The following is a 24,853-nucleotide window of genomic DNA, read 5'->3' on the forward strand; positions in this document are numbered from 1 at the left end:
CACTTGAGCGGACTGGCCAGGTGCATGAACGAGGGGCCGAACACGGGCGAGCTGATGACGTGCAGGGACACGAGGCCGGCAGGCGTGAACTCCGGCTGGCCCAAATCCGTGTCAAGAAACACCACGTGGGGATACCTTACACACAAAAGACGCACACGCGGCGAGTGAGTGCGCTGTGTGCCGTGTGCCGTGTGGTGCGTGTGTGCGAGGTACCTATTGAGCAGCGAATTGAGGAGGTACTGGGAAATGGTCGACTTGCCCATTCCCTTCCTGCCCGTGATCACCACCCGCGGCGCCGGCGTCGAAGAGCCCTCCGCAGGCGGATGGGCGGACTCGGCTTCGACGTCCATTGGCCGCTGCGCATTGCCGTCGGCGGCGGCGATCGGCATGAGCGAGTTGGCAAGCGGTGCCCACGCACGAGGGATCTGCATGGCGGCGTCCTGCTGACTACTGTGTGGAAACAGCTGTTGTGTGTATATGGTGTGTGTGTGTGTGTGCGTGCGTGTGTTGGCCCGGTGCGACTAATCAGAGAGAGCGCGACTCAATGACAAGCAAGGGAGAGAGCGTACAGCGTAGAATCCGGGGATGCGCAGGTAGTGGCTGACCAGTTCGTCCACCGTCTCCTGGGGCAGAGGGCTCGGATCCGTTGACGACGTCGCGGCTTGCTGTGCGCCGTCTACGTGTTGCTCGCCTTCGACCGCTTCGCTCTCGGCCTCATCTTCGCCGCGGTTCTCCGTCGAGGCCGCAGCAGTTGGCATCGTCGTCGTGGTTGTGGTCGCCGTCGTGGTCGCCGTCGTGTTCGCCGTCGTGGTCGCCGTCGTTGGCTGACCTTCCAGCACCATCTCCGTCGCCTTGTCGCCCGACGCACCGTCCGCTCCGCCTTCGGCAGCAGCCTCGCTCTGCTTGTCGCCCTGCTCGCGCTCGTTGTTCTTGTCCTCCTTGTTCTCGCCGGCGGCGCCCTCAGCTTCGTCGTCGCTGTCGCTGTCGCTCTCGCCGGAGTCCTCCTCCGCCACGGGCGGGGCGACGCGAAGCTTGAGCGGCTGCCGCGCCTCGGCCTCCTTCGTATCGAGGACGAAGTAGCGGTGGGCGGCCGACTCGCGCAGCGTCGTCGACGACGGCGAGATGGGCAGGCTCGCCGGCGTCATGCCGCTCAGCTGGGTCTGGGCCTGGGTCTTCTGCTTCGAGGGCTCCTCGTAGAAGCTGCGGAGGACCAGCACCGTCTCGGCCTTGGTCTCGAGCTCGCGCTTCCCCTTGGGGTTCTCCTGCGCTCGCTTCTTCGCCAGTACATTGCGGATGTCTTCATCGAGGACGCTGTACGCGGGGTCTAGCTGAGCCGTCGCAACCTGGTCGGCCACTGGCGATGACGACGACGACGACAAGAATGAAGAGGAAGACGATGAAGATGACGATGGCGATTGGGGGTGGGACGATTGGAGCTTGTCCCGTTCCTCCTTCATCTTGATTATGGCTTCGGTTGGCGCGACCGCGTCGATGAACAGCGCGCTAGTGGAGGGCAGGGGGTTGAACGCGTTAGTCATGGTGAGCGACCTCGCGCTGGTGCGTGGTGGTGGTGGTGGTGGCCAGTGGGGCTTACCCGGACGTGAACGGCGAGAGCAGGGTGTGATACTCGGCCGAAGCGTGGAAGTGGTGGCCGAACACCTGCGCGCACCCCTCGAACACTCGAACGTGCACTCGCCCGTGAAAGCACAGCCGCTGTCACATAACACAGCACAACAACGGACCGAACGGCGCAATGCAGCTTGAGTGAGCACCATCATCATCGCCATCACCATCATCAGGTAACAAAGGTCATCGCGGTGGGTTTGAGCGCACCTCGTTGGGCTTCATGCGAACGAGCATGGTGTGGACCTTGGGCGAGGGCGGAGCGAAGGGGAGGAGCGGGATGATGCGGTAGGCGGACACGGTGATGGTCGACAGCTCGGTGCCGGGACCACAGGGATGAAGCTGGCCACCTGCCGCGCCAGCGCGTCCTGGGCGCGCCGCAGCTGCTCCAGCTCCTCCTGCTGCCGCTTGGCCTTCTCCTTCTCTCTTGCCAACTGTGCGCGCACCTGGGGGTCGCCCTCCTTCTCCATCCAGAAGCCGCCCGCCTCGGCCGCGTCGGAAGGCTTGGCCCCTGTGCCCACAACCATTTAGCTACGGAGCCACAGCTGGCCCAAGGTAAAAACAAGAATCGAAAAATTTCCCACAACGAAGATGAAAATCGTGAGATTAAATCAGGAAAAACGCACTTGCTGGCTTGGCCTTCTTAGCTGTGTTCTTCTTGCCACCCTTGAGGGTATTGCTGTCACCCGACCGTGATCGCCTCTTCATCTTCGTTCTCTCCGGAGGGCAAGATCGATTGTATAAAAAAAGATCAGAAAAGAAGAAAAAAAATATTTCACACACAATTCCAGAAGAAAATACAATTTTTGTTAGAATAGAAAAACATGTTAGTTCTTGCAGATGAACTCTTTATCTACCAGTGGTGCCTCTGCGCCAGTTTGGCAGTATGATATGCTATGTACATGGGGTGGAGGTGTGTTGCAACATCAGTAGACGTCGCCCCAGGCCTTGCCGAGGTCGCTGACGGGGTCGGTGATGCGAACGCGGAGGAGGACGAAGAAGAAGAACAGCACGTGGAGCGCGAACACCACGAAGAGGAACAGAGCTCCGATCTTGGAGCTCACGCCCATGCACACGCCCAGAATGACCGCCAGCATCACCACCTCGACCGCCACGCCGGCCACCGTTCGCCAGAAGTGCCTCTCCCACAGGTCCTCCAGTCGCATCTGCTGCGCTCTGCCCGATCGCTTCGCCATCTGGTCGTGCAGCTGCTGTTCGTGGCCACCATCGTCGTCGATGGGTGGGGCCACCACCCACTCGTCTTCCTCTTCGATCAACTCGTCGAGTCGAAGTCCATCATTCTCATAAGAAGGTGAGCCTGAGGCGAAGCCGGCCGAAGCTTCCATACATAGTGAGGCGAGCACCAAGCCCAAGAGGAAGAGGAGAGTGCAGGTGAAGTGTCGTGTGATCGTCATTGTGTGTGTGTGATGTGGTGGTGTGGTTAGTGCTTTGTTTGGGTGAAGGTGGAGTTGCTGGTGCGGTGGTGTGGTGGAAAGAATGAGGAGTTGGTGCAGCAGGCTCTAACTTGCCGTGGTGAGCCTTGGCGCCGGGTCGGGAGGTGTTCCTTGTCTGGGGTGGTTGGCCATTAGTGTGCCGAAATTCCGCAGGGATGACCGAGGCAAACAGCCAGGCCAGCCACAGTGGTCCCTTCCCCCCAAATCTCTCCAGCTATGTTAGTTGGGGCTTACGAACTGGTACGTGCAACGTGGTTGTGTGAATGTTGCAATGTGTGGGGATCAGCGCATGAAATTTCACCAACAAAAACAAAACAATAAAACAAAACAAAAAAACAAACAAACGCAGCGATGGAGGCCGAGGCACCGACGTACGAGGGAGATGCGCAGAAGACGGGGACGAGTGCCAGCACGCCGGTCAACGGAAACACCACGCGAGTGGGCGAGGGGCGAAAAGACTCGGTCGATCTCTACTACGAACTGCACGGTCGTGGACCCCACAAGGTCCTCCTCGTAATGGGTACGTGCACCAAACCACGGCCCTTTGGCCCTGTGCACCTTCCCCCTCTCACCATCTTCATCCTCATCTTCCCCGCAGGTTTTGCCACGTCATGCAAGGCCTGGATGCCCAACGTACGCCACCGCTGTGCACAGCCCAATGGGAACTCGCCTGGTCCCACAGCCCTGACCTTCGCTCACCCAAACGTTGGTGGGCCAACAGGTAAAAGAGCTGGTAGCGGAGCACGGCGATGAGTTCGAGGTGTGCATCTTCGACAATCGAGGCTGTGGCCGCTCGTCGTGCCCCGACTCCAAGTTCAGGTTCGCTCATTGTCCACACACACACGCACACACGAGCGTATGCCTCCACTTTTGCTGACGTGTCACCATTTGGCCCTCGCCAACACTAGCACGTCGATTATGGCCAGCGACGCGCTGGATCTGTTGGATCACCTGAAGTGGGACAAGGTACTCTGACTCGACCTCGCCACGCGCTGCGTCACCAACTCGTCACACCACCAAACACTCAAATGCTGCTGCGCGCGCGGGCAGGTGCACCTGGTGGGCATCTCCATGGGCGGAATGATCTCGCAAGAGCTCTCGCTCCTGCTCCTGCCGCAGGAGCGCCTGGCCTCGCTCGTTCTCGCCGTCACCCACGCCGGTACCGATACCATTGTCAGTCACTCTCCAGCGAGTGCTCAATCGACTCAGGCAGCTAATATCGTCGTGACGGTGGTGGCGCAGGTGGCCTCTATGCCACGGCACCGATGGCCGGCGTCCTTGGCATGATGACCAGCATCTTCAAGAAGACCGCCGATGAGAAGGCCGACATCTGTACGCCTCTTTTTTGAGTCATTTCAGTGAGTGCGTGGTGAGTCTCAGTACGTTCTTGCGCGCACCAACTCACACGCGACGCAACAGTGATGAAGTTGATCTACTCCCCCAAGTTCTTGACGGAGCCGTGCAAATACGACTCGTCCAAGACGTGGGAGGAGTACTGCAAACAGGTACTGACGTGTCTTCAGCTGTGACGAACGAGCGAGCCAGCGAGCAAAGCTCACACGATGGCGTCGTGCGCTTGTGCGTGCAGACCTACATCGAGCGCGTGAGGTCCGAGCCGCAGATGACCCCGAAGGCGCTCGCGGGTCACATCCGCTGCGTGACCACCCACCACGTCAGTTCCAAACGGCTCCGCCTACTGCGCGAGGCGCAGGTGCCCATCGTAATCGTAACTGGTACGCGCCCCACCAAGCCCAAACTCTCACCGGCTCTCGCGCTCACGACACGACACAATAGGTACCATTGATGCGTTGGTGCGCCCCAAGAACAGTTACCTTCTCGCCCAAGAGCTCAATCCGGTCGAGTTTCATGTACGGCAACCTCCTGTCTCTACTTCAGCACTTCTGACACGGCCGTGTGTCGTGTGTGTGTCGTGTGTGTGTGTTTGACACACAAGGTGTGGGAAGGGGCCGGGCACGCGGTGAACATGGAGTGCCTGGATCGCTTCAACGAGGTGATTATACGCAACTTCAGGCGCGCGGTCGAGGGATCGGGCCAGCGATCACCCGCCGAGGAGGAGGCGGCCGATTCGTTAGGGTCACCCTCCTCAGCATCGAAGCCCGAACAGGAAGTCGCAACGGAGACGACGGAGCAACAACAAGAAGACGACCGCCCCAAGGAGGAAGACCGAGAAGCCGCCGTTGCCGCGGAAGTCGCTCTGTAGTGAGCCTCTGTAGTCACGGCAGACACAAAGAAAAATCAAACCCGAGACGCGGGGTGGGTGGTACAATCTCGTGCTCTATAAATAGGGGGGGACGGGCATCATCAGGAGAGGATGCAGCAGCAGTGCTTCGCGGAGGACGGCGGTCTGTGGCGGGCCAGTGCCCCGGCCGAACTGTCGCCGCCCAGCAGAGGGACCTGCATATCGGACCCAAAATGAGCACCACCACACTAGAACACCACTGCAGGCAAACAAAAAGAGAAAGGGAACCTTGGCGTTGTCGAGGAACGAGCTGCCCTGCGACGACAACGAAGGTGCTGCTCGGTGTCGAGGTGGAGCGGCATCACCCCCATTCGGCTCATGGTCGCCGTGCTCGGTGTCCGTGTCTTCGGTCTCCTCGCCGCTTCCGCTTTCGTCGGTCTTCGCCTCTTCGTCCCTGTTCTCTTGCTTCTCTTCTTCTCCCTTGCTCCTCTTCTTTGTGTGAAGGAGCTTGGTGACCTTTCTCGGCTTGGCCTTCTGTTCGCTGTCGCTCTTGGCCGCCTCCTTCTTCCGCTGCTTGATCACCTTGTTTCGCTTGGTGAGGCTCTTGTGTAGGACCGTCTTCCTCCCCGCCTTTGGCACACTCGCCACGAACGGGTGCAGCAGAAGCGCCTTGGCTGTTTGTTGACCCACACGATTAGACCGCGCTGTGGGCAATGCTGTGAGTGCGAGGCGAAGCGGGGGGGGGAGGTGTTGCCTGTTGGTCGCTCGTTGGGCTCCTTGGTGAGGCACTGCGCTACAAAATCTTCGAAGTCGTGCGACCACTTCTTCCGTTTCTTGCCCTCGTGGCCGAAGTCGGACAGCCGCGGTGGCGGTCGTTGCGTGATCGCCCGCATGGCCTCCATCGGGCCTTCGTCAAAATAGGGCGGCTGCCCATGTGCCTGTTCACAACACGGACACACACACACACACACCACACAATTAGAACGAGTGGTGCCCACATCTGCACAATACACAAGACCACCTGCGCGTACGAGTTCTATTCCGGTGATGCCCAGCGACCAGATGTCAGCCGGCGGGCCGGCCTTGGGCTGGCCACGCTCGAATAGCTCTGGCGCCATCCAGTACCTGGTACCGGCAACCGGTCGTTTGCCGTTGGCGTCGTCGATCTTGCGCGCGAGACCAAAGTCGGCGAGCTTGGCCGTGCCCTCGGACGTGATCAGCACGTTGTTGGCCTTCACGTCGAAGTGCGTGATCGGCGGCGCCTGCTGGTGCAGGTACGCCAGACCCTGCATTCACCACACGAGTCGAGCATGTGTAGTGGTTAGCGATATTAGACGACGTCTTCTCTTCTTGGAAGTGATGATGCACGCACGACTCGTGACGCACCTGAAGCGTAGTGTGCATGACGAAGGCGATCTGCTTCTCCTTCATGGAGGGCAGGTTGATAGTCTCCATGAGGTCGCGCACGGAGCCGGCCTGGCAGTACTCCATGAGGATCCACAAGCGATTCTTCTCGGCCCACAAGCTGCCGTAGTACTGCACCACATGCGGCGATACCAGCTGCCGCAGCAAATCGATCTCTGCGTCGCACACATACGTCAGACGCGCGTGTCGTGCGGTGTGTCATGCGTGTTGTGTGTTGGGAGGAATGCCTTGGGTGATGCCGAGCCTGATCTCCTCGGCCACGGAGACGCCCCCGGCGAGACTCATGCGATCGAGTATGGAGAGATCGATCTCCTTGATGGCCAGCTGGAACCCGCTGCGGTGGGTGGCCCGGAAGACCTTCCCGAACGCTCCCTGCCCGATGGGTTCGTCGTCGAGGGCAAACATGTCCCTTCCGCCCGCCACCTGCTCGTCGGCACCGCTACCGAACGGGGACCACACCAGCTCGGCGTCGACGTGAATTCGATGCATCGATCGAATGGGTCCGCTGACGCTCATCTTGCCCCTTGCCGTTTCCATCTCTCCCTGCCTTCTCGCACTCGAGCGGGCTTCTCCATCTTCATTCGGGTTGCTGATATTATGATTGTCCTTCTTACTCTTTCCCAGTAGCTTGGCCTTGAGCTTTGTCCTCGCCTTCACCTTGCCCCACGCGGACTCACCACCGGCTGCTCATCTTCTTCCTCCCCCCTTTCGGGTGCCGCTCCATTACTTTGTTGTAGCCATTCTTCTGGCAGCGCCTTTCTCATCTCCTTACGCTCATCTGGATCAGAGCTCTCCCTCTCCTTCCGGCAGTGCAGCCCTTCCTCCTTCTGCTTCCTGCCTGCTGACGCTCGCTTCGTCTCGCGCTCTTGCTTCTTCTCTTCCCCTTTCCGCTGCAACCTCTGCTTTCTGTGCAATTTTTATTCTGCCCTCCAGGCACGAGGTTGTTGCTTCAACCAGATAGAGCCTTCGTGTTAGGTAAGGCTCGACGAGAGGAGAGAGCTCCACGGCAGGTGACCCAAGCTTGATTATCAGCCGGGCCGCTCCCCTCTCGTTGCGCCGGTGGAACCGGATGCCGGTCGTACCTGGCGGCCGCCGGCGGCCTGGTGGATTAATCGCAGCTGGACCATCTCCCGCTCGTGTGCTTCGGTGAGCTTGGCGCTGATGAGGCCCGTGCACTCGGTCCTGAGCGCACTTAGCTGTTCGGCCATCGCGCTCTGCGTGATCACAATTACGCAATCGGAGAAGGACATCAGGCGAGCGGTTCACCATCAGCGAGGAGAAGAACGAGGAGGCCGAACCTTCATGAACTGCTTCAATTCCTTCAGCTCATTCCGAAGCTGCGCGACCTCGCCTCGCAGCAGTTGGACTGGTGAATGAATGAGGGTGGAGACACTGTCAGAGTGCTTGGACCTCGCATAAGAGGCACAGAGAGAAAATGTACCCTCCGGTGTGGCTCCCTTCGTTTCCTTGGCTTTGGGTTCGCCAAGGCCGACCTCCGTTCGATCCACCGGAACTCCAGCCCGGCTGGGGGTAACCGGGACAGGCTTGGCCCTGACCACCACTGCACCTTCGAGAGAACGAGAGGGAATGTTAGTTAGGCTCCACCAGGAGGCACAGGACCTCTCGAGTTGAGAAACCCGGGGGAGGGGGGAGGCACTTTTGAGTGGTCTGCCATTGTCTTCTCTGAAGGTCCTCCGTCGCTTCGCGCTCTCCCTGTCCGAATCACTCGATGCGTCCTCCTCGCTTAGTGTGCTTGCCACACGGTCCCTCTTCTCCCCTCTGGCTTCTGTGGTGCTCTTTTGCACCGCATGAAAGTCGTTGGGACCTTCGCATGGAAGGAGGGCCGTTAGTGCTGATCGCTGGCGCATGGCGGAGGCAAAGATGGAACGTACTGCTCCTTCGAGCGTCGATCTCAGCTTCCGACTCGTCATCGCTGTATCCTGAATCCGACTCGCCCGAGGCCTTGCCTCCCAGCTCGCTCGCAAGGAACGCTTCCACTTCGGCATCGCCGCTGCGAGGAGAAAGAGGGTTTCAGTTGCTTGATCGCTTCGGTTGTTATTGAAGCGGGGGTACCTATTTCTTCTTCGCTTCTTTCCTTTCGTCTTGGCGTCCTTCTTCTTTCTCTTGCCTTTCTTCTTGCCTTCGTTGCTTTTGGTCTGTTGGTCGACCAGGTTCCAGTGCTCCATGCACACCTTGTGCAGCTGATCATGAAGCCCCTCTTTGATGGGCAGCTTGGCGCCTTTCTTCAAGTTTCTGTGATTGTCGATGAGCGGGCGAATGTGACTTGGCGCACAAGAGGGACGAGGCTTTTGGTACCTGTTTGTTGCCTTATTTGTACAATCTTTCACACAACATTGCCCGAGGCCTTGAATGTAATGTGCTCGACACATGCTGAATGTAGAGAAAGGACAAAAAGCTAAGCAAGCACTGCACGTTTATTCAGAAGAAGGAGGAAAGGGTACCGTTGGCTATTGGGTGGCTCTCGCATGCGACCGACAGCTTCGTTGTAGACATGGTTCGAGTGAACCTTGGTGCAGCTGGCGATGCAGCACAGATCCATTCCCGGCCCGGTGGGCACCGGCAGTTCTTTGGCCGGGGTCGACGCCCCTGAGGCCGTTTCGTCCTTGATCGGCGAGTGCGAGGCCGACGTCGCCGCTCCTCCTGTTATGGGGTGAGCTACAGCTTAGGCTGGTGCCACCTCCCACCACCGGTCACACGTACCTTTCTCTGGCGTGGTAGGTTTAGACGTGGCGGCCAGTACGGCGGGTGCTGCGAGTAGCGAGGCCGCCTGAGCCTTGAGCCGCTCGGTCTGAACGCGCCGCGGGTCCTCCTCGTCGGAGCTGTCCTCGGCGGATATTACCTCGATTCCTTCCTCCTCGGAGCAGTCGCTGTCGTCATCGTCGTCGCTGCTCTCCTCGCTTGAGTCACTCTCTTCGTCAAGCGGGTCTGTGCCGTGCACGGTCCATGTAGGTGAGGTGTGGCCAAGACGGTGGAATAACACAATGACAGTAAACTGCACCAATCTTTCGTGGAGGGTGTGCCAAGGTAGGCGCTGAATCTCTGGCCTGTGTGGAGAGGAGCTGCGACGCGCCCAAGTCAAACTGCGACGCCAGTGGACCTTGTGAGCTGCCCTCTTGCGTTTGCATCTGCTTGGCGGTAATCAGGAAACGCTTTCTGGAGTGAGTTTGAATTGATGAAGGATCACCCGCCAATGTAAAATCTTGGAAGGAGGAAGAGTTACATCTTCTGTCCAGTTAGCTGCCTTAGCACTGGTGCTTGCTCGTGCAGCTGTCGAGCCTACGCGGGTGAATGAAATGGTGGAAGAGGATGTCGCGGCGCCCTTGAATTGAGGCCCACTCGAGGATGAAGACGCGAGGGGGACCTGGGCGGATGAGGATCTACCACTCGCAGGTGATGCGGTGTGGCCAGAAAGCGAGGGTGGTCGCTGCGGGCTGGCGGGCGGCTTGCCACTCCCTCCTCGATTCAGACTAAGCTTGCTGGGCGGCCTCGACACCTCTTTCTGTGCTGCTGCGGCGTCGTTGTGCATAGATCCTCAGCCTCACTTCCTTCGGCCCTTCTGGGCGGTAGTGCAGCCGTAGCTAATCGAGGGGCACAAGAACGAAATCTGGGTTACAAGGTTTCTTCCCTCTCTCGTGTTGTTTTGCGCCACATTCCTTCTTCGCATATTTTTACTTTTTTCGTTTTTGTTTGCCCGCCTTTCATTCGGGAGGAATCAATCGTTCTTGCTGGACGCGGCGCCGGCTTCGGCTCGCGCGAGGCTGGTGGTGAGAGCAGATTGCCCGTCAGGTGGTGCAATGAGCCGGAAGCCCGTCAGAAACGCGTGGCGGGGCAGGCCGGCACCCCACAGGGCGAAGAAGAGGATGAACACGACGGCGCTGTAGGCGCAAGCGAAGGTGGTGTGCGAGAGCGGCGAGGACCAGGCGAAGAAGGAGGCCAGCACGAGGATGAGGATGTTGCCCAGGACGGCGAAGCCGAGGGAGTGCAGGAGGCAGGCCGTGATGACCGATGTCTGCCGCGGGATGAAGCAGGGGGTGCTCCGGAGCCACTCCAGCTGCGCGCCCATCTTGCGCTTGGTCAGCTGCGACGAAACCGCGCCGGCTGGGGAGGCGAAGGCGCAGCCGAGCATGTAGTGGTAGAGCACGTAGGGACCGTAGACCGCCCAGTAGAGCATCGCCGTCCAGGCAAAGAACAGGGACCACCCGATGAGCGGGGACAGGGCCGTGGGCAGGAGCACGTCCCAGCGATAGAGCGCGGCGGGGATGCCGAGCAGCGGGACAGCGCCGAACAGCCAGATCGAGAGGTGCTTGGAGAAAACGGGAGGCAGACACAAGGTCCAGGGCCGCCCTCCAGCGGAGGCGATCATGCGCTTCGAGTAGCGAGTCTCCAAGACGCGGCTGGCGGAGACGGAGAAGACTACCAGCAGGACGACAAGCGGTACTCCCAAGTGAAGTGCGTACCACGACACGGGGACCAAGCCAGTGACCTAGCCAGTCCAGAAGACCACGTCAGACGAGGGCATTGCGGGCACTTTGAGGGTGATGAATGTCGTGCGCGTACCTGACTCGCGTAGGAGTGCCAAAGGGCGATCCAGCCGTGGAGCGGGTAGTTCTTCCACACCCACGGCTTGACGTTCTTGCCCGCGAAGTGGACCACGCGCACGCTGGGCTGATACTCGGATCCGCCTTCCTCGGTGCCGAGAAGGGTGTCGTTGGAATCCGAGCCCCACTGCCAGTTGTAGCGCTCATCGAGTTGAAAGCAGCGGCCCTTGGCCTTCGAAGTGGGCTCCCAGCGCGGCGGCTCGTAGCGCAGATCATCAGGTTCCGGCGCAGAACCCGGGTGAGTGCCGTGCCTGAAGGCGGTGAGACCTTGATGTACCAAATACAGGGGAGGCTGTGGGCGTCCACGTACTGGCACCAGTGCATGAAGAGAGTGTTCATGAAGTTGAACTCGGTTTCCGGCCTGGTCTTGGCTATCTGCTCCGCAGTGCTGCACAACAAACAGTGGTTGGCGAGTGTGAATTGAATTGAATTGGGCGGACACGTGGTGGTAACGAAGCGATGCACCTGAGCATCTGTTGGAAGAGCGGTTTTGAGGGATGGAGCACCAACAGGCCGAAGTCAAAGTCGAACTTACGCGACTCATGTCTCCCCATGCCGGCGCACAGGACTTCGCCACACTGAAACACTTCGTCGATGTTTGTGCGCACAATACAATCGGCATCTGAGCACCACACGCGTTTGGGGTGAGAGTGAATCGGTCGCACGAAGAAGAAGAGAAGGGGGGTAATCAGATACCCAGAAAGACGATGCGATGATAGTCGATGAGGGACCAGAGCGACAGCTTGGTGAAGGTGTAGTGGTCCATGTCAAACGGATTGGGGAAGAGTGGAATGGCGATCAGCCGCCACCCATCGCTCCGCATCCTCGCGCGCATACCTTCCGACACCTTCCGCAGCACAACCGCCACGAGCTCTTTCTTCGTTCCTTTTGCCAAAGAACGAAAACGGAAAAAGGAGAGGGGGGTCAGGAGCGAAAGAGGGGAGATAGAAAGGGAGGGGCTACCAGTTGCGCGAAGGGAAGCGCCCAGCGCGCGTGCGCCGACGGCGTATTCGTCGCTGGCAACGAAAGTGACATAGGCCTCCCTTGGCGCTCCCGCCACCCCGGCCACGAGGTACTCAAAAAAGAACACTAGAAACACAACGGCAAGGCATGCCGCCAACACACCCCTGGGTTTGCCTGCCTCCATCTTTGTCTCCCTGGCACCAACGGCTCCGCTTCCTTGGCTGGTGTTAGGGAAAAGCAATTTCTCGAATTTTTCTCTCTTTTTTTTCGAGTATTTGCAGGAAGAACTCGCCAGGTGCTCGGGCGGAACAAGGCCTCGCGCCCAGTGACCGCGTCAACTGAAGTGAAAGATTGCGGCACTTTTCTTCTCTATTTCTCATGCCTATTGGTCTAGAAAATAACCCGAGAACATGTGACCGGCCCATGGGTAAATTCGGCCGAAGCGGAATGAAGTCCGCGCATATTAATCGTGGCTTTATGCATGATTGGTTGTTCAACCGCGGACGTTGTTACTGGGAAACCGGAATGAAGGGATCTGATAAAACGAAGATTGACTGGGAGAACAAGTTGTGTGCTGTTTATGACAACAAGGGACAGAGAGAAATATCTTCACGCTGTGCAAATATTTACACGCGTGTTTGTGTGAGGTGGTACAGAACAGTGTGCTGACATCGGTCAGTTGAGAAGGTTCTTGATCGCCGGGCTCCTCGTCGCGGGTTGCGCGCCGTGTCGCCGGTTGGCGAGGCAGGTGTCGCAAAGCCTGCGCCGGGAGAAGTGCAATGTCAGCGCCATGTGGCAGTGCAGCGACCTCGAGGTATGTGAGCGACGTACCAGGTGGGTTCAGGAGTGGTGGTGTCAAAACGCTGGGCCGATGCGGCCGACGAGTGGCACTGCTGGCACGAAGGCTGGGGAGTAGAGGGAGGGTAGCGGGGAGTGGGGATGGCGAGCGGGTTCGTCGAACTCGTCGGGAAGAAGGTGGAGAGCGAAGGAAGGCCGCCGGCAGCGGAAGAAGAAGATGAGGAAGAAAACGAAGATGAGGAAGTCGTCGAGGTGGTGGCAAACATCTCCGTGGGCATGGCCACCGGTGCCAAGCCCAGCATGGGAACCATTGCCGCGTAGTAGGACATCTGCTGCAGAAGATCTTGGAACAGCACCGGACCGGGCGTCGGCGGCGAGCCATAGGGCGTGACCAACGCCGAAGAAGATGCGCTCGCGGGCGATGCCGGGTGGTGGTGAGCAGCGACGTGGTACTGCACGTGGAGTTGCTGTGGGTAGGAGGCCATCGACAGAGGTGGCGACGAGGCAGGCGAGCAGGGACTCGAGGAGCTCGTGGTCGCCGAGGAGAGATGATGCGGCAAAGATCCGTTGGTCGAACCGGCGGTCTGGGGCGACGCCGGCGATGAGGAGGCGTGGTGCTGGGAGGCGTGGGCCAGGGCGGCCAGCGATAGGGCCGCTGGCGACGCGGACGACGATACCGCGGATGCGAAGAGGCCGGCTTGAGGCACACAGTCGGAGCAGCTTTGGGTGTGGCGGCTCTGGTAGCTGAGCAGGTAGAGATGCGCCGCGACCGGGTCCTACAAGAAACACAGTCGGTCAGAAGAATGAAGTGAAAAGAGCGAAAGCAGGGCAGGCTTTTCTGCCCGCGGACAAAAAAACGAAGAAGATGGACCAAGGAACGGAGGCCAAAAGGCAAGGGATAAGATGAGGTACCTGTCCTAGGTTGTCAGGGAGGGTACGAGGCGGTGATCGATTCTCTTGGAAGTCTTCTTTCTTGATGGACTTGCCATGGCGGTGTTGATGGACGTCGATGGCCGGCTCCACAGATGATGTCGTTTCTCGCCTCTTCTTCTTGTTCTTGTAGTACTCGCGTCGCTTCTGCGAGGTGAGGTAGGTCTTGTTGTAGCACGTCCGGCACAGCCGCGCCTGCTTGACCGCGAACTTGATGTTTCGCTGGCACCCACGACACTCGCCCGATGATTCCATCCTTTCGAGCGTTCTTTTGGTGGTGAAGTGGTCAGAGTTCGATCGGGGAGTAGTTTCGATCGTGTGGCGTGCGCGGTTTGATTCTGGTTGCGGCGCCGCCGGGAGTCAGTCAGTCTCAAGGGAGGAGGCTGGCCCAATGAACTGGCGTGTCGGCAATGATGCGCACCTTGTTCTCTCTCTCTCCAACGTCTGCCCGCGCTGAGTTCCACGCTAGGTTGATGGACGGTCGAGCACAGGTGAAAGACAGGGGTGTGTTCAGTGGTGGGCGCAGAAGTACAACTGAGCCCCGCAAGGAGAGAGGCTCGCTCCAAGTGCTTGGTCCCCACCTGGCGGTGGCTCCGCCCTCCTCGCGTCTTTTTGGCAACACCAATAGAAAGCGTGAGTGTGGGTGCGCGGTTCTTCTGACTCGGTGCAACCGGCCGTGCCATCAAGCGTCCGGGAGCGCTGCGCGACGGGGAAGGGGGTACGAAAGCGCAGAAAAGCACCTCTTCGCGTGGGCTGGGTGGCGTAGATGCAGACACGGGACAGGCCACAAGACTGCGAGGACTGTTTAGCGGGGGATTCAGTGCTGGTGCGCTATGTGCTCCACTCGGACAAAAGGCTTCGGCATAACTCGGCCAATCAGCTGAATCCAGTTCGGCCTTGTGACCGATATGACCGCCTTGAGGTGTGGCCGGGTGTTGCACGATCACGTTATGACCCGAAGCGAAGGAACATTTGCGGAACAATGTCCCAGTGAAAATTGTCACCAGCTGCGCTTCAAAGGTATGAACATCTTTTGGCGTTTTTGACATCCTTGTCGAGTATGAGATTTTGGCGGCAAGAACCAAGGCGCAGTTAGTCTGGACGGGGTGATGTTGACGAATCATCTTCGCAATGACATTTTCTATGGGCTCATGTCTCAGGTTTTGCACGATCAAAATAAATAGAATCAGAGCCTTGTTTATGTGTCAGAAAGATCGAGCACGACAACATTTAATTTATACGCGCGAAGGGTAGAGCATCACACGGAGGGTGGCGCCCATGGCCTGAGGGGGCAGGTTGTTCACGAACCTGGCCCTCACGAGACCGCTGTTGCCGTGGGGGCGGGCGATGCGGCCCCAGATGACCCTGATCTTGGTGCCCTGCTTCTTCTTGTGGCCCCGGTAGACGAAGGCGATCCTCTTGCCGAGGTAGAACTCAGTGTCCTCCTTCTGCTGGACACCCTCGATGGCGACGAGGGCGACGTCGGGGTTCTGGGTACGGTGGCCCCTCTGGAAGCCCACGAAGGTGCCCTTGGTGTAGAGTCTGTGTGTTACGAAATGCAAGGTGAGATGGGCGATCAACAAGAATCAGATTCCTCCCTTAGAATTCAAATGGGCAGGGAGAAAATCAAAATGAAGATCTAAGAGAGGGCGTCCACACGGAGAGGACGAACACCATAGACAAAGCAAGAGAACGTACCGCACAGGTTGTCTGCCCATGGTTGCTGATTCGATAAAAGCCGGTCGTACGCGGGAGGGCGATGGCCGATGCTTGCGGGAGAGAAAGAGAGAAGAAGGAGAATAAAACCAACCAAAGCCGGATAATAGCGACCACCAGAGTGCCGCCAAAAATCCAGCCAGCGTCTTTTTTCTGAATTATGCCAAATATGCAGCCCCTTTTTTATTTGCTTTCCCGCTCTTTTGGCGCGTTCTTCAGCCAAGATCCTCTCTTGCAACGATATGGACCACGACGAGGAGAGGTTTCAATTTTGTTCGCTTGAATCAGAGGGCGTGCAGGCGATTCAGCCCAGCATTGAGGTTGTGCGGCAGTGGCACAGTGAAGGCAATGGAAAGGGGCGTAAAAGGAAGAAGAATACACAGCCCCAACTTGGCGTGGACGACGATGAAGGCGAGGACTACTTCGCGTTTCAAGCCAAACCATCCAAGACTACTAAATCTAGCTTCAAGGATTTGAGCGACAAGGTCCTCATCAAGGCCTTCATCGAGGGCGTTCCGGAACAAGCCAGGAACACAGAGTATGCCGAGCATCGCGCCCTCCTCCATAAGGAGCTCAAGAAATCGTTTCCCAAATGGATGCACCAGATTCAGTACGCACTGCACACTACTGTTGGCGCCTCATCTCAGAACAGCTTACCATGTGGGTGCACATGCTCGCTTCAGGTCGGGCTTCAATCTCCTCTTTTACGGCTTCGGCTCGAAGCTCAAACTACTCGACGAGTTCGGCAAGTCAATGCTCTCTGCATATCCGCTAGTCACGGTCGAGGGCTACTCCCCAACCACCACTGTTCGCAACGTACGTTGCTCCTTCGTTGTGTCGTGTCGTGCCGCGCGTCTCACTGCCAACGCTTACTTCGTTCCCCGTTGCCAATTCTTGTGCAACCAGCTGTTGACGATGATTACTCAAAGCGTGCTCGGCGTCGTGCAACCGATGCCCGCCGAACCCATGGACCACTGCCGAGTGCTCCAAACCATGTTCCATAGTCAGGTACCGACCAGCCCCCACCCTCGTCAGCTTTCTCGCGCGAGCAAGCACTACGAGACGAAGCGTGTTCTGCCCCCCCCCCATCAAGCTTCAACCTGATTTTGTAACCGTTCTCTACCGAACTCTCCGTCAGGCCGCGGCAAGGGCTGCGCGGGCTGCCATCCCCGAGGACTTGTTCATCATTGTACATAACATCGACGGCCTCGCGCTCCGAAGTCCAGCCGCTCAATCGGTACCTGTCGCCGACCCACATGATGATATCTCGGCAGCCGGCCTGAGGCGAAGTAGCTAACGACCAACGCGGCGGTCACAGGTCCTAGCCCGCCTCGCCTCCATACCACAGATTCACATGTTGGCGTCTATCGATCATGCCTACGCCCCACTACGTACGCTCACCCCCTTCTGCCCTCCTATTGACCTCAGACTGCCGAGCCGCTCTTACTTTTGCGATGCAGTGTGGAACCACATCATGGTCGGCCACTTCAATTTTGCATGGCAGGACGCCACGACTTTCGAGCCCTACGAGCACGAAAGCGAAGCCAACCTCGCCCTCTACAAATCCTTTGGCAAGAATGAAGTGCAGTGTACGGCCTCCCGCTCACCAGTCGCGCTCCAACGTATATCGATGTAGGACAACGGCACAACCGATGTTTATTTACCGTTTCGTGTGCGCGCAGCGGGTCACAAGAGCGTGCGATCCGTACTCAACTCCGTGCCGGCCAATGCCAAACGCATCTTCAAGCTCCTGGCCAACACACAGCTCCAAAAGATCAAGGAAATGAAGGAACTCGGCGGTCGAGGTACGCGCCCTCCAGGCCTCGCGCATCGCGTGTGTGCGGTTGGTGTGCGGCGTGTTCACGATGCCTCATCTTTTGCAGGTGCGGCACGAAGGAAAGCCATCGCGCTGGCCGAGTTTTCAACGATGTGCGAGCAGAACCTGCTCGCAGGCGGGCGCGACGCGCTCAACACGCACCTTCGAGAGTTCTTTGACCACAAGATCGTCAAGAAGGTGGGCCAGTCCGGCGAGGAGATGCTCTACGTCGACATGTCCGAGAAGGAGCTCGTCAGCGTACTCCAGGAGGACCTCGCCAAAGTCGACTAGGGCCGCGCTGCTCGCTACATCACACAACACAATCGACCACTTCGCTTCAAGCAGCACACGTTCCCTTGCGATCGAACACGGTCGACAAAAATAGGCGCCAGCTTTTACTTCCACATGTGGCCCGGTCGGCCTTGGGGGTACTCGGCCTCGCGGATGGCGGGGAAGGAGGGCAGGGAGGGGGGCGACAGGGGTAGCTTGAGGTCGCCCAGTCCCTTGCCTCCCTCCTCCTCCATCCTCGCCCGCATCATCCGCTGCTGCTTGATCCAATTGTTCCATTCCTGCGCGCACACACGCACACGCACAGTCAGCAAAGGCTGCTGAGCACAGCTCTGTGCCAACAACGGCCGTGGAGAGGAAAGGCGCACCCTCTCCTTGTTGGCGGATTGAAGGGTCAGGTTGACCATGATGTCGGCATGATGCACGTCCTTGATGGCGAGGACCTCCTTTTGGATCTTCTTGGCGAGCTCCTGGGCCTGCTTGAGGCTAATGGTCTCGTCGCCAAAGAGCAGGTCCACCTCCACCGTCAATCGCATGTTGTAGTAATGACAGCACATGTACGAAAGGTACACCTGCCCACACACGCGATGCACACATGGTCAATACGTGCGTGCGTGGAGTGGTGTGGCGTGGTGGTGCGGTGCGGAAGGCTGACGGACCTCGGGGAAGAGGTCGACTTTGGCAACGACGTCCTGATAGATCTCGGACTGCGGTCGCATGAGCGTCTGCAGGGTCTGCGACTGCGGTGGCTCGGGGTCGACGTGCACCTGAAATGGCCCCCGACGACGGAAGGAAGTCGCGTGAGCAGGGAAAGCGGTGCTTGTAGGCGCGTGCGAGGTGGGTTGTGTGGTACGTACCATGACATCGTTCACTTGCGGGACCGCGTCGAGGAGCGTGAGCCTGACTCGCTTTGCCACCTGGTGCGCAGCGGACACGCTCAGCAGGTGGTCCACCTGGATCTTCACGTCCACGATGCTGTAGGTCCCCATCTTTCGCGCCCTGTGACCGTCGTACACAGATGAGTGGCCACTGAGTACCACAGCTGCAGCGAAAGAAGAGCGGCCCGCCGGGTACCTGATCTTGCGTGCTTCGACCACTCCTTCCACGTTCCTGATGAGCTTCTCCATGTAGTTGAGCATATCATGCTCGATCGAGGCATCGGTCAACTCCCGCACGCTCTTCATTCCCATCTCTGCAGTGAGCGGTGTTTGATCGCGGTGAGTCGTACTGCAGCCCAGGCGCTGTGACTCCGACACACCCACACACACATACACACACACAACACACGCATACACACACGAATTATGTGTACGCACCAACACCCATCTTCACGATCATGACACCGACCGCAAGGCCGGCGACCGGATCCAGCCACGCGACGCCGTACTGCGCGCCGGCAACGCCGAACAGCGCCACCACCGAGGAAATCGCATCTGGGTTTGCACTTTGATGAGCGCCAAAGTGGCGCGGGCGCGAGCGCGGGCGTGGGTCTTACCCGTTCGGTGGTGCCATGCGTTGGCGATGAGCAGTTCGCTTCCCGCTCGCTTGCCGATTCGCACCGTCGCGTGGTACAAGGCCTCTGTGAGATTCGCCCCCCCCCCAACACGAATTGGTGGTGGCCGTCAGTACAATCACACCACTCGTGGGCGAAGAGTGTGAGCGTACCTTTGAAGAGAATGGAGCCGAGGGCGCCGTAGAGGGCTAAATTGGAGGGCACCTCTGAGGAGAGAAAAAAGAGAAGAGTGTGGTGAGGGTCCACGGTCGACGTTGTGCTCTTCGGTCGTCCGAATAGAAGCGACGAGTACCGGTGGACATGTTCATGAGAGAATCCACGGCGTGGCCGCCGATGCCCACTCCCGTGGCGACCAACGTGACAGCCACCAAAAACGTGCCTGCACGAACCGAACCGAACCAAACACACACCGATTAGTTGCCAAGCTCGACACACGACACACACGGCACACGACACGACACACTATCGTGGCGAGCGAAGCCGAGGAGGGAAGCGAACCCATGGTCTCAAACTTGCCGTGGCCGTACGGGTATTGGGCATTGTGCGGCAGCTGTGGTGTTGTGAGTCACGGCCAAGGCAACGGAAAACAGTAATGTGAGACATGTGACCGTGATGAGGGAGGGGGCAAAGAAGAAGGTGTCTTTCAATGCACGCACCTGCATCATGTGGATGGCCCACAGCGTGACGATGTCCGATATGCCGTCCGTGAACGAATGCACTGCATCGGCCACCAGCGCTTGCGAATTGCCCATCTGTCATCCATCGACCACACCAACACAAACGCACACGCACGCGCGCACCACACACGGCAGTGAGATCACGCGACCTGCCCGCGCGCGCGCACGCGGGAAGGGGCGGCGCTTACGGTGCCGGCGATGGCCTTGCCTGTGCCGAGAAGGATGTTGAGGCCCAGCCCGACCCACGTGATGACCCGCATCTGCTTGTTCTGCTCCTGCACGTCCTCGGCCTCTTTCCTGTAGTCCACCTCCTTCTCCTCCTCCTCTTTCCTCTTCTGGTCCTCCGCCTCCTCCTGACCCGAGATCTTTCGCCAGAGGGCGGCCAGCGAGAATGCAGATGAGCCCTCCTTCCCGTGGTGGTCGGGCTTGTGGTGGCGGGGAGGACCACCACCGCCGCCATCGCTGACCCCACCGTGGAATCGCGCTTGCGTGGATGGCAGCAAAGATGTGGGTGGTGCGGAAGGGGTTCTAAGAGAAAGGGAGGAGGATCGGTGACTGGAGGGGCATCGCGATAGTGTCGGTGCGGGCAGCGAGGTAAATCGCTGCGATTTCGAAGACGGGGGACCCATTGGTGCCAGAATGCGGAGGCTGAAGCTTCGTGCCGTGTTCCCTGTAAGATACGACGGCGACGATCCCACAGCACGGCCTCGCATGCCTGCAGCCTGGCACTGTGGCCGAGCCAGCCTCTTCATCCTTCTTCTTATTCTTCCCCGTGTAAATAAATAATGTTTTTTATTATTTTACTTTTTCTTTGTTTTTGTTCCGTTTGTGTTTTGTGGGAGAGGCCTCCTCTTCGTCTCCTCCGCGCCAGCGCGTTCAAAATCTCCTTTGGTCGCGCGGCTTCCTCCCCAGGCGGCTGCGGCTGTGCCGTCAGCCCGGTGGCGAGGCGGCGTACGTCAGAGAGGTACCGCGGCTTCTCTCTTGCGCTTTCCCATGGTGTCCACACCCACCTCCATCCGCTCGACGCTGCTCAACGTCGCCCGCGCGTGGCTCCTGTGCACGCCGCTGTAGGCCGCCGCCGAAGCGTGGCCGTCGGTGATCGGGTGGTGGAGTTGTTGATGATGGTGGAGGTGGTGATGCGGTCGATGCGCGCCGGCTGGCGGTCGGTTGTAGGAGGCCATGGGCGGCATGTCGTGTCGCGGCCCGCCGAGGTGATGTCCGCCACCGCCGAGCGAAGACGGCGCCATGGCGGCCGACGTCGGCGGCCGATGCTCTCGCGGCACGCGGCTGTACTCGGCGCTCCTCCCCGCAGGCGGCAGCTGTGCCTGGGGGTGTACTACGTTGCTGCGGTGTGGCGGCAGACCCGCCGAAGCGGCACCGGGGTGGCCGGCCGCGGGGGGGTGTTGGCCGTTTCGCTGCAGGGTCGACGATGAAGCAGAGGGGCGACCGTGATGCTGAGGTGGCCGCGCACCCATTGGCCCCGGAGCCGCATGCCCGCCTGGCTGTCGACTACTTCGCGCGGCGTCGTAGTGCGGCATGGAAGAGGAGGAAGAGGAGGAGGGATGTGGCCCGCTGGGGTACGCGCCTGCGTAGCCGGCCGGCCGCATCGAGTGGGCGGCGGGAAGAGGGACGGGAGGCGTCGGGAGAAGGCCATCGCCCGCAGCGGCGGGGTGCCGGTCGGCTTGGGGATGCGTTCCGTGAGCCGCGGGTCCCCAGTGAGGACCCAGAGGAGGGTTCTGCCTCGCCGGTGCGTACTGGCCGGGTTTCGACGGGTACGAGGGGTGAGGGTAGTGAGGCGGAGGCGCGTAGTCGCCGCGAGAGGACTGCGGCGCGGGAGCGCCAGAGGGGTAGCCCTGGTGATGATGCGACGGGTAGGGCTGCGCTCGAAGAGGAGCGACTGGAACGTTAGGAGCGTAGTTCGAGACCTTTTGTCTCTTCGGCTGCCGCTCGTTCTGTCGCGTCTTCTTCGCCTCGTACTCGTGCATCGCAGGGTAATGAGGCAGTCTGTGTAGAGGAACAGAGAGTCCCAGCGGGTTTGGTGAGATCTCGGAGCAGAACACGAGAACCAATAAGAAGATAAAGGGGCGTACTCGGTAGCTTTGCAGGGCAGCGGGTCCGCCCAGAAGTAGTCGTGGTCAAGGGCCTCCGACGCGGTAGGGCGCTGCGCCGGGTTCAAGGCGAGCATCTTCGACAGGAGATCAAGCGCCCTCGGGTCGAACTTGCCGAAGACCTCCGACAGTCGGTTCTTGTGGCCCATGAGCCCCTGAAGCAACTTGTAGCCCTCGAGCTTGGTGACGCCGGGCCAGTTCCTCTCGTCGGGCGTTCCGCAAGTCCGCACGATGAGCTCCAGCTGATGCTTTTCTTCTCGCCCGGGGAATGGCGACTGGCGCGTCAGGAGCTCGATGAACAAGCACCTGTGCCACCACAACAAGAGAGAGGGCGTCAGACATCGCAAGCGGGAACTGCGGTTCGCGCTTTGAGCTGTGGCAGGGGAAGGGCGGCTACGGTACCCTGCGCTCCAGATGTCTACCTTGGGGCCATACGTGTTAACGCCGAGCAGAAGCTCGGGAGCGCGGTACCATAGCGTCACAACGTTTGTCGAAAACGTGCGTCGCCGTGCGTAGTTTGATGCAAGGCCGAAGTCGGCCAGCTTTAGCTGGCCATTGTTCAGCAGCAGATTGGCCGCTGTGCGAGCGAAGGCGCGGAACAAAGATATAGAGGTACGACAGCACTTGGTTTAGCCACCATATGGCTCACCCTCCTCTGCAAGAGAGATTGAGCCAGTGCCGCCTATTACCTTTGATGTCTCTGTGCATGATGCCCGCGCTGTGGCACTGGTGGAGGCCCTCGAGCACCTGCTTGAAGAGACACTTGGTCTGCGCCGGGGTGAACTGAAGGTTCTTCAACGAGAGCAGCCCCGACAGATCGTTTTCCATGTACTCGAACGCCAACACAAGCTCGCCGTCTAATTGACACCAACAATTTTATGAGTTTCAAGCGCGACTGGGGAGACGGCAACACGCGCGGTGGCGTACCCTTAGTAAAGAAGGTTCCCTCGAGTTTGATGACGTTGGGGTTGTCGTGCAGCATCTGGAGGTACTTGATCTCCCTGACCGCTGTGAACGGAAGCTGCGCAGACGCATGCAAACAGGGATGAGAATGGATGAGCTGATGATGGGGTGAAGGGGAAAAGAAATGTGGGGCGTATACCCCCTCGTCATCCTCAGTAGGGAAAACGACTTTAAGCGCGGTAAGCTTGTTAGTGTGTTTGTTTCGCGCCTTGAATACACGCCTGTAGGAAAAACAGAACACGTGTAAGGCCAAGTGGAAGTAGACAAGGAGCTACGTAGAGTTGTTGAATGATGGGTTGCGCGATTCGAAGGGTGGGTTTATTCGAGAGCTGGGCGACTCGATGTCGGATGTACATGGTGTGTAGACCGCTGTTGAACTTACAGGAGCATTCAACGACGTAGAGGTAGAATAAAGAAAACAACCAATACACAGGTAGAAGAAAGGATATAAAGAAGAGAATGGGACGCACCCGTAGGTTCCTTCACCGACCTGCTCGATGATGTGGAAATCATCGAAGGTCAGGCGTTGGCGAAGGCCCACCGCAGGTTTCTTGAAGATCGTCATCCCCGCCGTATCCCCTCCAGGAGGTGGTTGAAGTTGCCCATTTTCAACTGGCTGTTGAACAGGGAGCATTCAACGACGACGATGGAAGGGGTAGGGAGAGGGAATGCTACAGACTAGATCGACTCTAACCAATCTAATCTCTCGAGAAGAGAAACGTAGGCGGGGAGAGGCGATGATGGCGCAGACGATCAGAGGCTTCGCTGCAGAACGGAACAGGGATGCAGGCGACGTGGCTGTGAGAAAAGTCCTGGTACGGCCTCGTTTCCCTTCCCGCAATTCCAGACCAATCGGAGCCCTCAAAGAAAATACGTTTTTTTTCTTGGCGCCAAAGGGTTACGGGAATTACAACAGAAAATGCAGAGAAACAAAAAAAACGCAATCTGCAAATTGGCCTCAATTTGACAACGCGATTGTAATCGAAATAATGTCGGTGGTGCTCACGATTTACCTTGTCAAGTCGTTCGAATACCGAACCATGAAGACCATGGTGCTCAAAGATATAGATTTGAGCATGAAAGCTTCTGAGCTTATGGCGCAGATCTCGTCTAATATCCTCCATTGCCTCCCCCCCCCTCACTCTTTCTCCTTCCTGCTTTCCTCTCTCCTTTCATCTGCGCGATTGCCTTAACTCTTGTCCTCACCGATCCAAAATCAATCTGCATACGTGCCATATCGAAACGCCACCCTGGGTACCTGCCATCTCAGCGCGAAATTGTGTGGCTCTGATCTGAATCTCACCTTGAGCCATCTTGTTCGCGTTCAGATACCCTGCGCATCATGACGAAGGCCCAAGGCGCCAAGGTATGTAGAGTTCGTTGTAATCGGGAGGTTTCACACCTTCTGAACCCTTTCCTGTTGTTAGCCCAACAACATTTACTTCATCAATGAGACGGAGGAACCTTTCGACATGGACAAAACGCTGGCCGAGCTTGGTGTTGGTTCGTAGTGCCGCCTTCTTGTGTAAGCTTCGTTGAACTGAAGAAGTTGTCGCTGACGCGTTCGCACTGGCGGTCGTGCAGCGCACGAGACCGAGATTTCCTGCTACAACGCAGCCCAGTTCGCCGCCTTCAAGGCCAACCCGCAGATGAAGTGGTAAGCGCGTTTCTTTGGCAGCCGCGCAGGTGAGCCGGGCCGCACCCACAGGCGCACTCACTTGCCAGGACGTGCAGCCGCGTTCTTATCGTGGGAAAAAAAA

The 24,853-nt window shown here is 58.7% G+C and overlaps 10 protein-coding genes and 2 pseudogenes across 10 annotated transcripts; 3 read left to right on the plus strand and 9 right to left on the minus strand.

Moving 5' to 3' along the window:
• ACA1_038060 overlaps nt 1–2,331 on the minus strand; it is a 2,500-nt pseudogene extending 169 nt beyond the window's left edge.
• A 218-nt stretch (nt 2,332–2,549) lies between these two features.
• On the minus strand, nt 2,550–3,038 carry ACA1_038070 (uncharacterized protein; the record flags this gene model as incomplete). Its single annotated transcript, XM_004335588.1, has 1 exon — nt 2,550–3,038. One exon carries the CDS (start codon nt 3,036–3,038, stop codon nt 2,550–2,552), a length of 489 nt encoding a protein of 162 aa, XP_004335636.1.
• A 390-nt stretch (nt 3,039–3,428) lies between these two features.
• Nucleotides 3,429–5,298, plus strand: ACA1_038080 (hydrolase, alpha/beta fold domain containing protein; the record flags this gene model as incomplete). Its single annotated transcript, XM_004335589.1, has 10 exons — nt 3,429–3,597; nt 3,676–3,710; nt 3,799–3,896; nt 3,986–4,043; nt 4,128–4,236; nt 4,320–4,409; nt 4,497–4,582; nt 4,666–4,810; nt 4,872–4,945; nt 5,032–5,298. The coding sequence occupies 10 exons, from the start codon at nt 3,429–3,431 to the stop codon at nt 5,296–5,298; spliced, it is 1,131 nt and encodes a 376-aa protein (XP_004335637.1).
• Nucleotides 5,299–5,399: 101 nt separating this feature from the next.
• Nucleotides 5,400–7,239, minus strand: ACA1_038090 (serine/threonine kinase; the record flags this gene model as incomplete). The annotated part of the gene is made up of 6 exons (XM_004335590.1): nt 5,400–5,492; nt 5,566–5,907; nt 6,075–6,215; nt 6,309–6,563; nt 6,664–6,813; nt 6,964–7,239. The coding sequence occupies 6 exons, from the start codon at nt 7,237–7,239 to the stop codon at nt 5,400–5,402; spliced, it is 1,257 nt and encodes a 418-aa protein (XP_004335638.1).
• A 116-nt stretch (nt 7,240–7,355) lies between these two features.
• On the minus strand, nt 7,356–10,249 carry ACA1_038100 (annotated as a pseudogene).
• Nucleotides 10,250–10,435: 186 nt separating this feature from the next.
• Nucleotides 10,436–12,156, minus strand: ACA1_038110 (glycosyltransferase family 8 protein; the record flags this gene model as incomplete). Its single annotated transcript, XM_004335591.1, has 5 exons — nt 10,436–11,206; nt 11,281–11,572; nt 11,632–11,709; nt 11,787–11,943; nt 12,018–12,156. The coding sequence occupies 5 exons, from the start codon at nt 12,154–12,156 to the stop codon at nt 10,436–10,438; spliced, it is 1,437 nt and encodes a 478-aa protein (XP_004335639.1).
• An 803-nt stretch (nt 12,157–12,959) lies between these two features.
• On the minus strand, nt 12,960–14,267 carry ACA1_038120 (uncharacterized protein; the record flags this gene model as incomplete). The annotated part of the gene is made up of 3 exons (XM_004335592.1): nt 12,960–13,044; nt 13,116–13,858; nt 13,995–14,267. 3 exons carry the CDS (start codon nt 14,265–14,267, stop codon nt 12,960–12,962), a joined length of 1,101 nt encoding a protein of 366 aa, XP_004335640.1.
• Nucleotides 14,268–15,247: 980 nt separating this feature from the next.
• ACA1_038130 (ribosomal protein L35Ae, putative) lies at nt 15,248–15,730 on the minus strand (the record flags this gene model as incomplete). Its single annotated transcript, XM_004335593.1, has 2 exons — nt 15,248–15,554; nt 15,711–15,730. 2 exons carry the CDS (start codon nt 15,728–15,730, stop codon nt 15,248–15,250), a joined length of 327 nt encoding a protein of 108 aa, XP_004335641.1.
• A 240-nt stretch (nt 15,731–15,970) lies between these two features.
• ACA1_038140 (origin recognition complex2, putative) lies at nt 15,971–17,835 on the plus strand (the record flags this gene model as incomplete). The annotated part of the gene is made up of 8 exons (XM_004335594.1): nt 15,971–16,338; nt 16,412–16,544; nt 16,635–16,736; nt 16,867–16,965; nt 17,047–17,119; nt 17,189–17,317; nt 17,411–17,533; nt 17,612–17,835. 8 exons carry the CDS (start codon nt 15,971–15,973, stop codon nt 17,833–17,835), a joined length of 1,251 nt encoding a protein of 416 aa, XP_004335642.1.
• Nucleotides 17,836–17,939: 104 nt separating this feature from the next.
• Nucleotides 17,940–20,774, minus strand: ACA1_038150 (cation efflux family superfamily protein; the record flags this gene model as incomplete). Its single annotated transcript, XM_004335595.1, has 13 exons — nt 17,940–18,113; nt 18,201–18,404; nt 18,492–18,599; nt 18,690–18,831; nt 18,907–19,024; nt 19,149–19,265; nt 19,328–19,411; nt 19,498–19,551; nt 19,638–19,724; nt 19,844–19,895; nt 20,002–20,097; nt 20,190–20,506; nt 20,648–20,774. The coding sequence occupies 13 exons, from the start codon at nt 20,772–20,774 to the stop codon at nt 17,940–17,942; spliced, it is 1,680 nt and encodes a 559-aa protein (XP_004335643.1).
• Nucleotides 20,775–20,978: 204 nt separating this feature from the next.
• Nucleotides 20,979–23,658, minus strand: ACA1_038160 (Cyclindependent kinase; the record flags this gene model as incomplete). The annotated part of the gene is given in 11 exon segments (XM_004335596.1): nt 20,979–21,347; nt 21,401–21,534; nt 21,604–21,758; nt 21,778–21,899; nt 21,927–22,026; nt 22,113–22,436; nt 22,533–22,707; nt 22,820–22,987; nt 23,058–23,151; nt 23,233–23,314; nt 23,564–23,658. 11 exon segments carry the CDS (start codon nt 23,656–23,658, stop codon nt 20,979–20,981), a joined length of 1,818 nt encoding a protein of 605 aa, XP_004335644.1.
• A 424-nt stretch (nt 23,659–24,082) lies between these two features.
• ACA1_038170 (uncharacterized protein) lies at nt 24,083–24,754 on the plus strand (the record flags this gene model as incomplete). Its single annotated transcript, XM_004335597.1, has 3 exons — nt 24,083–24,145; nt 24,521–24,596; nt 24,678–24,754. 3 exons carry the CDS (start codon nt 24,083–24,085, stop codon nt 24,752–24,754), a joined length of 216 nt encoding a protein of 71 aa, XP_004335645.1.
• Nucleotides 24,755–24,853: the final 99 nt, after the last annotated feature.

The sequence above is a fragment of the Acanthamoeba castellanii genome (assembly GCF_000313135.1).
Source record: "Acanthamoeba castellanii str. Neff unplaced genomic scaffold scf7180000084568, whole genome shotgun sequence".
Lineage (NCBI taxonomy): Eukaryota > Discosea > Longamoebia > Acanthamoebidae > Acanthamoeba > Acanthamoeba castellanii.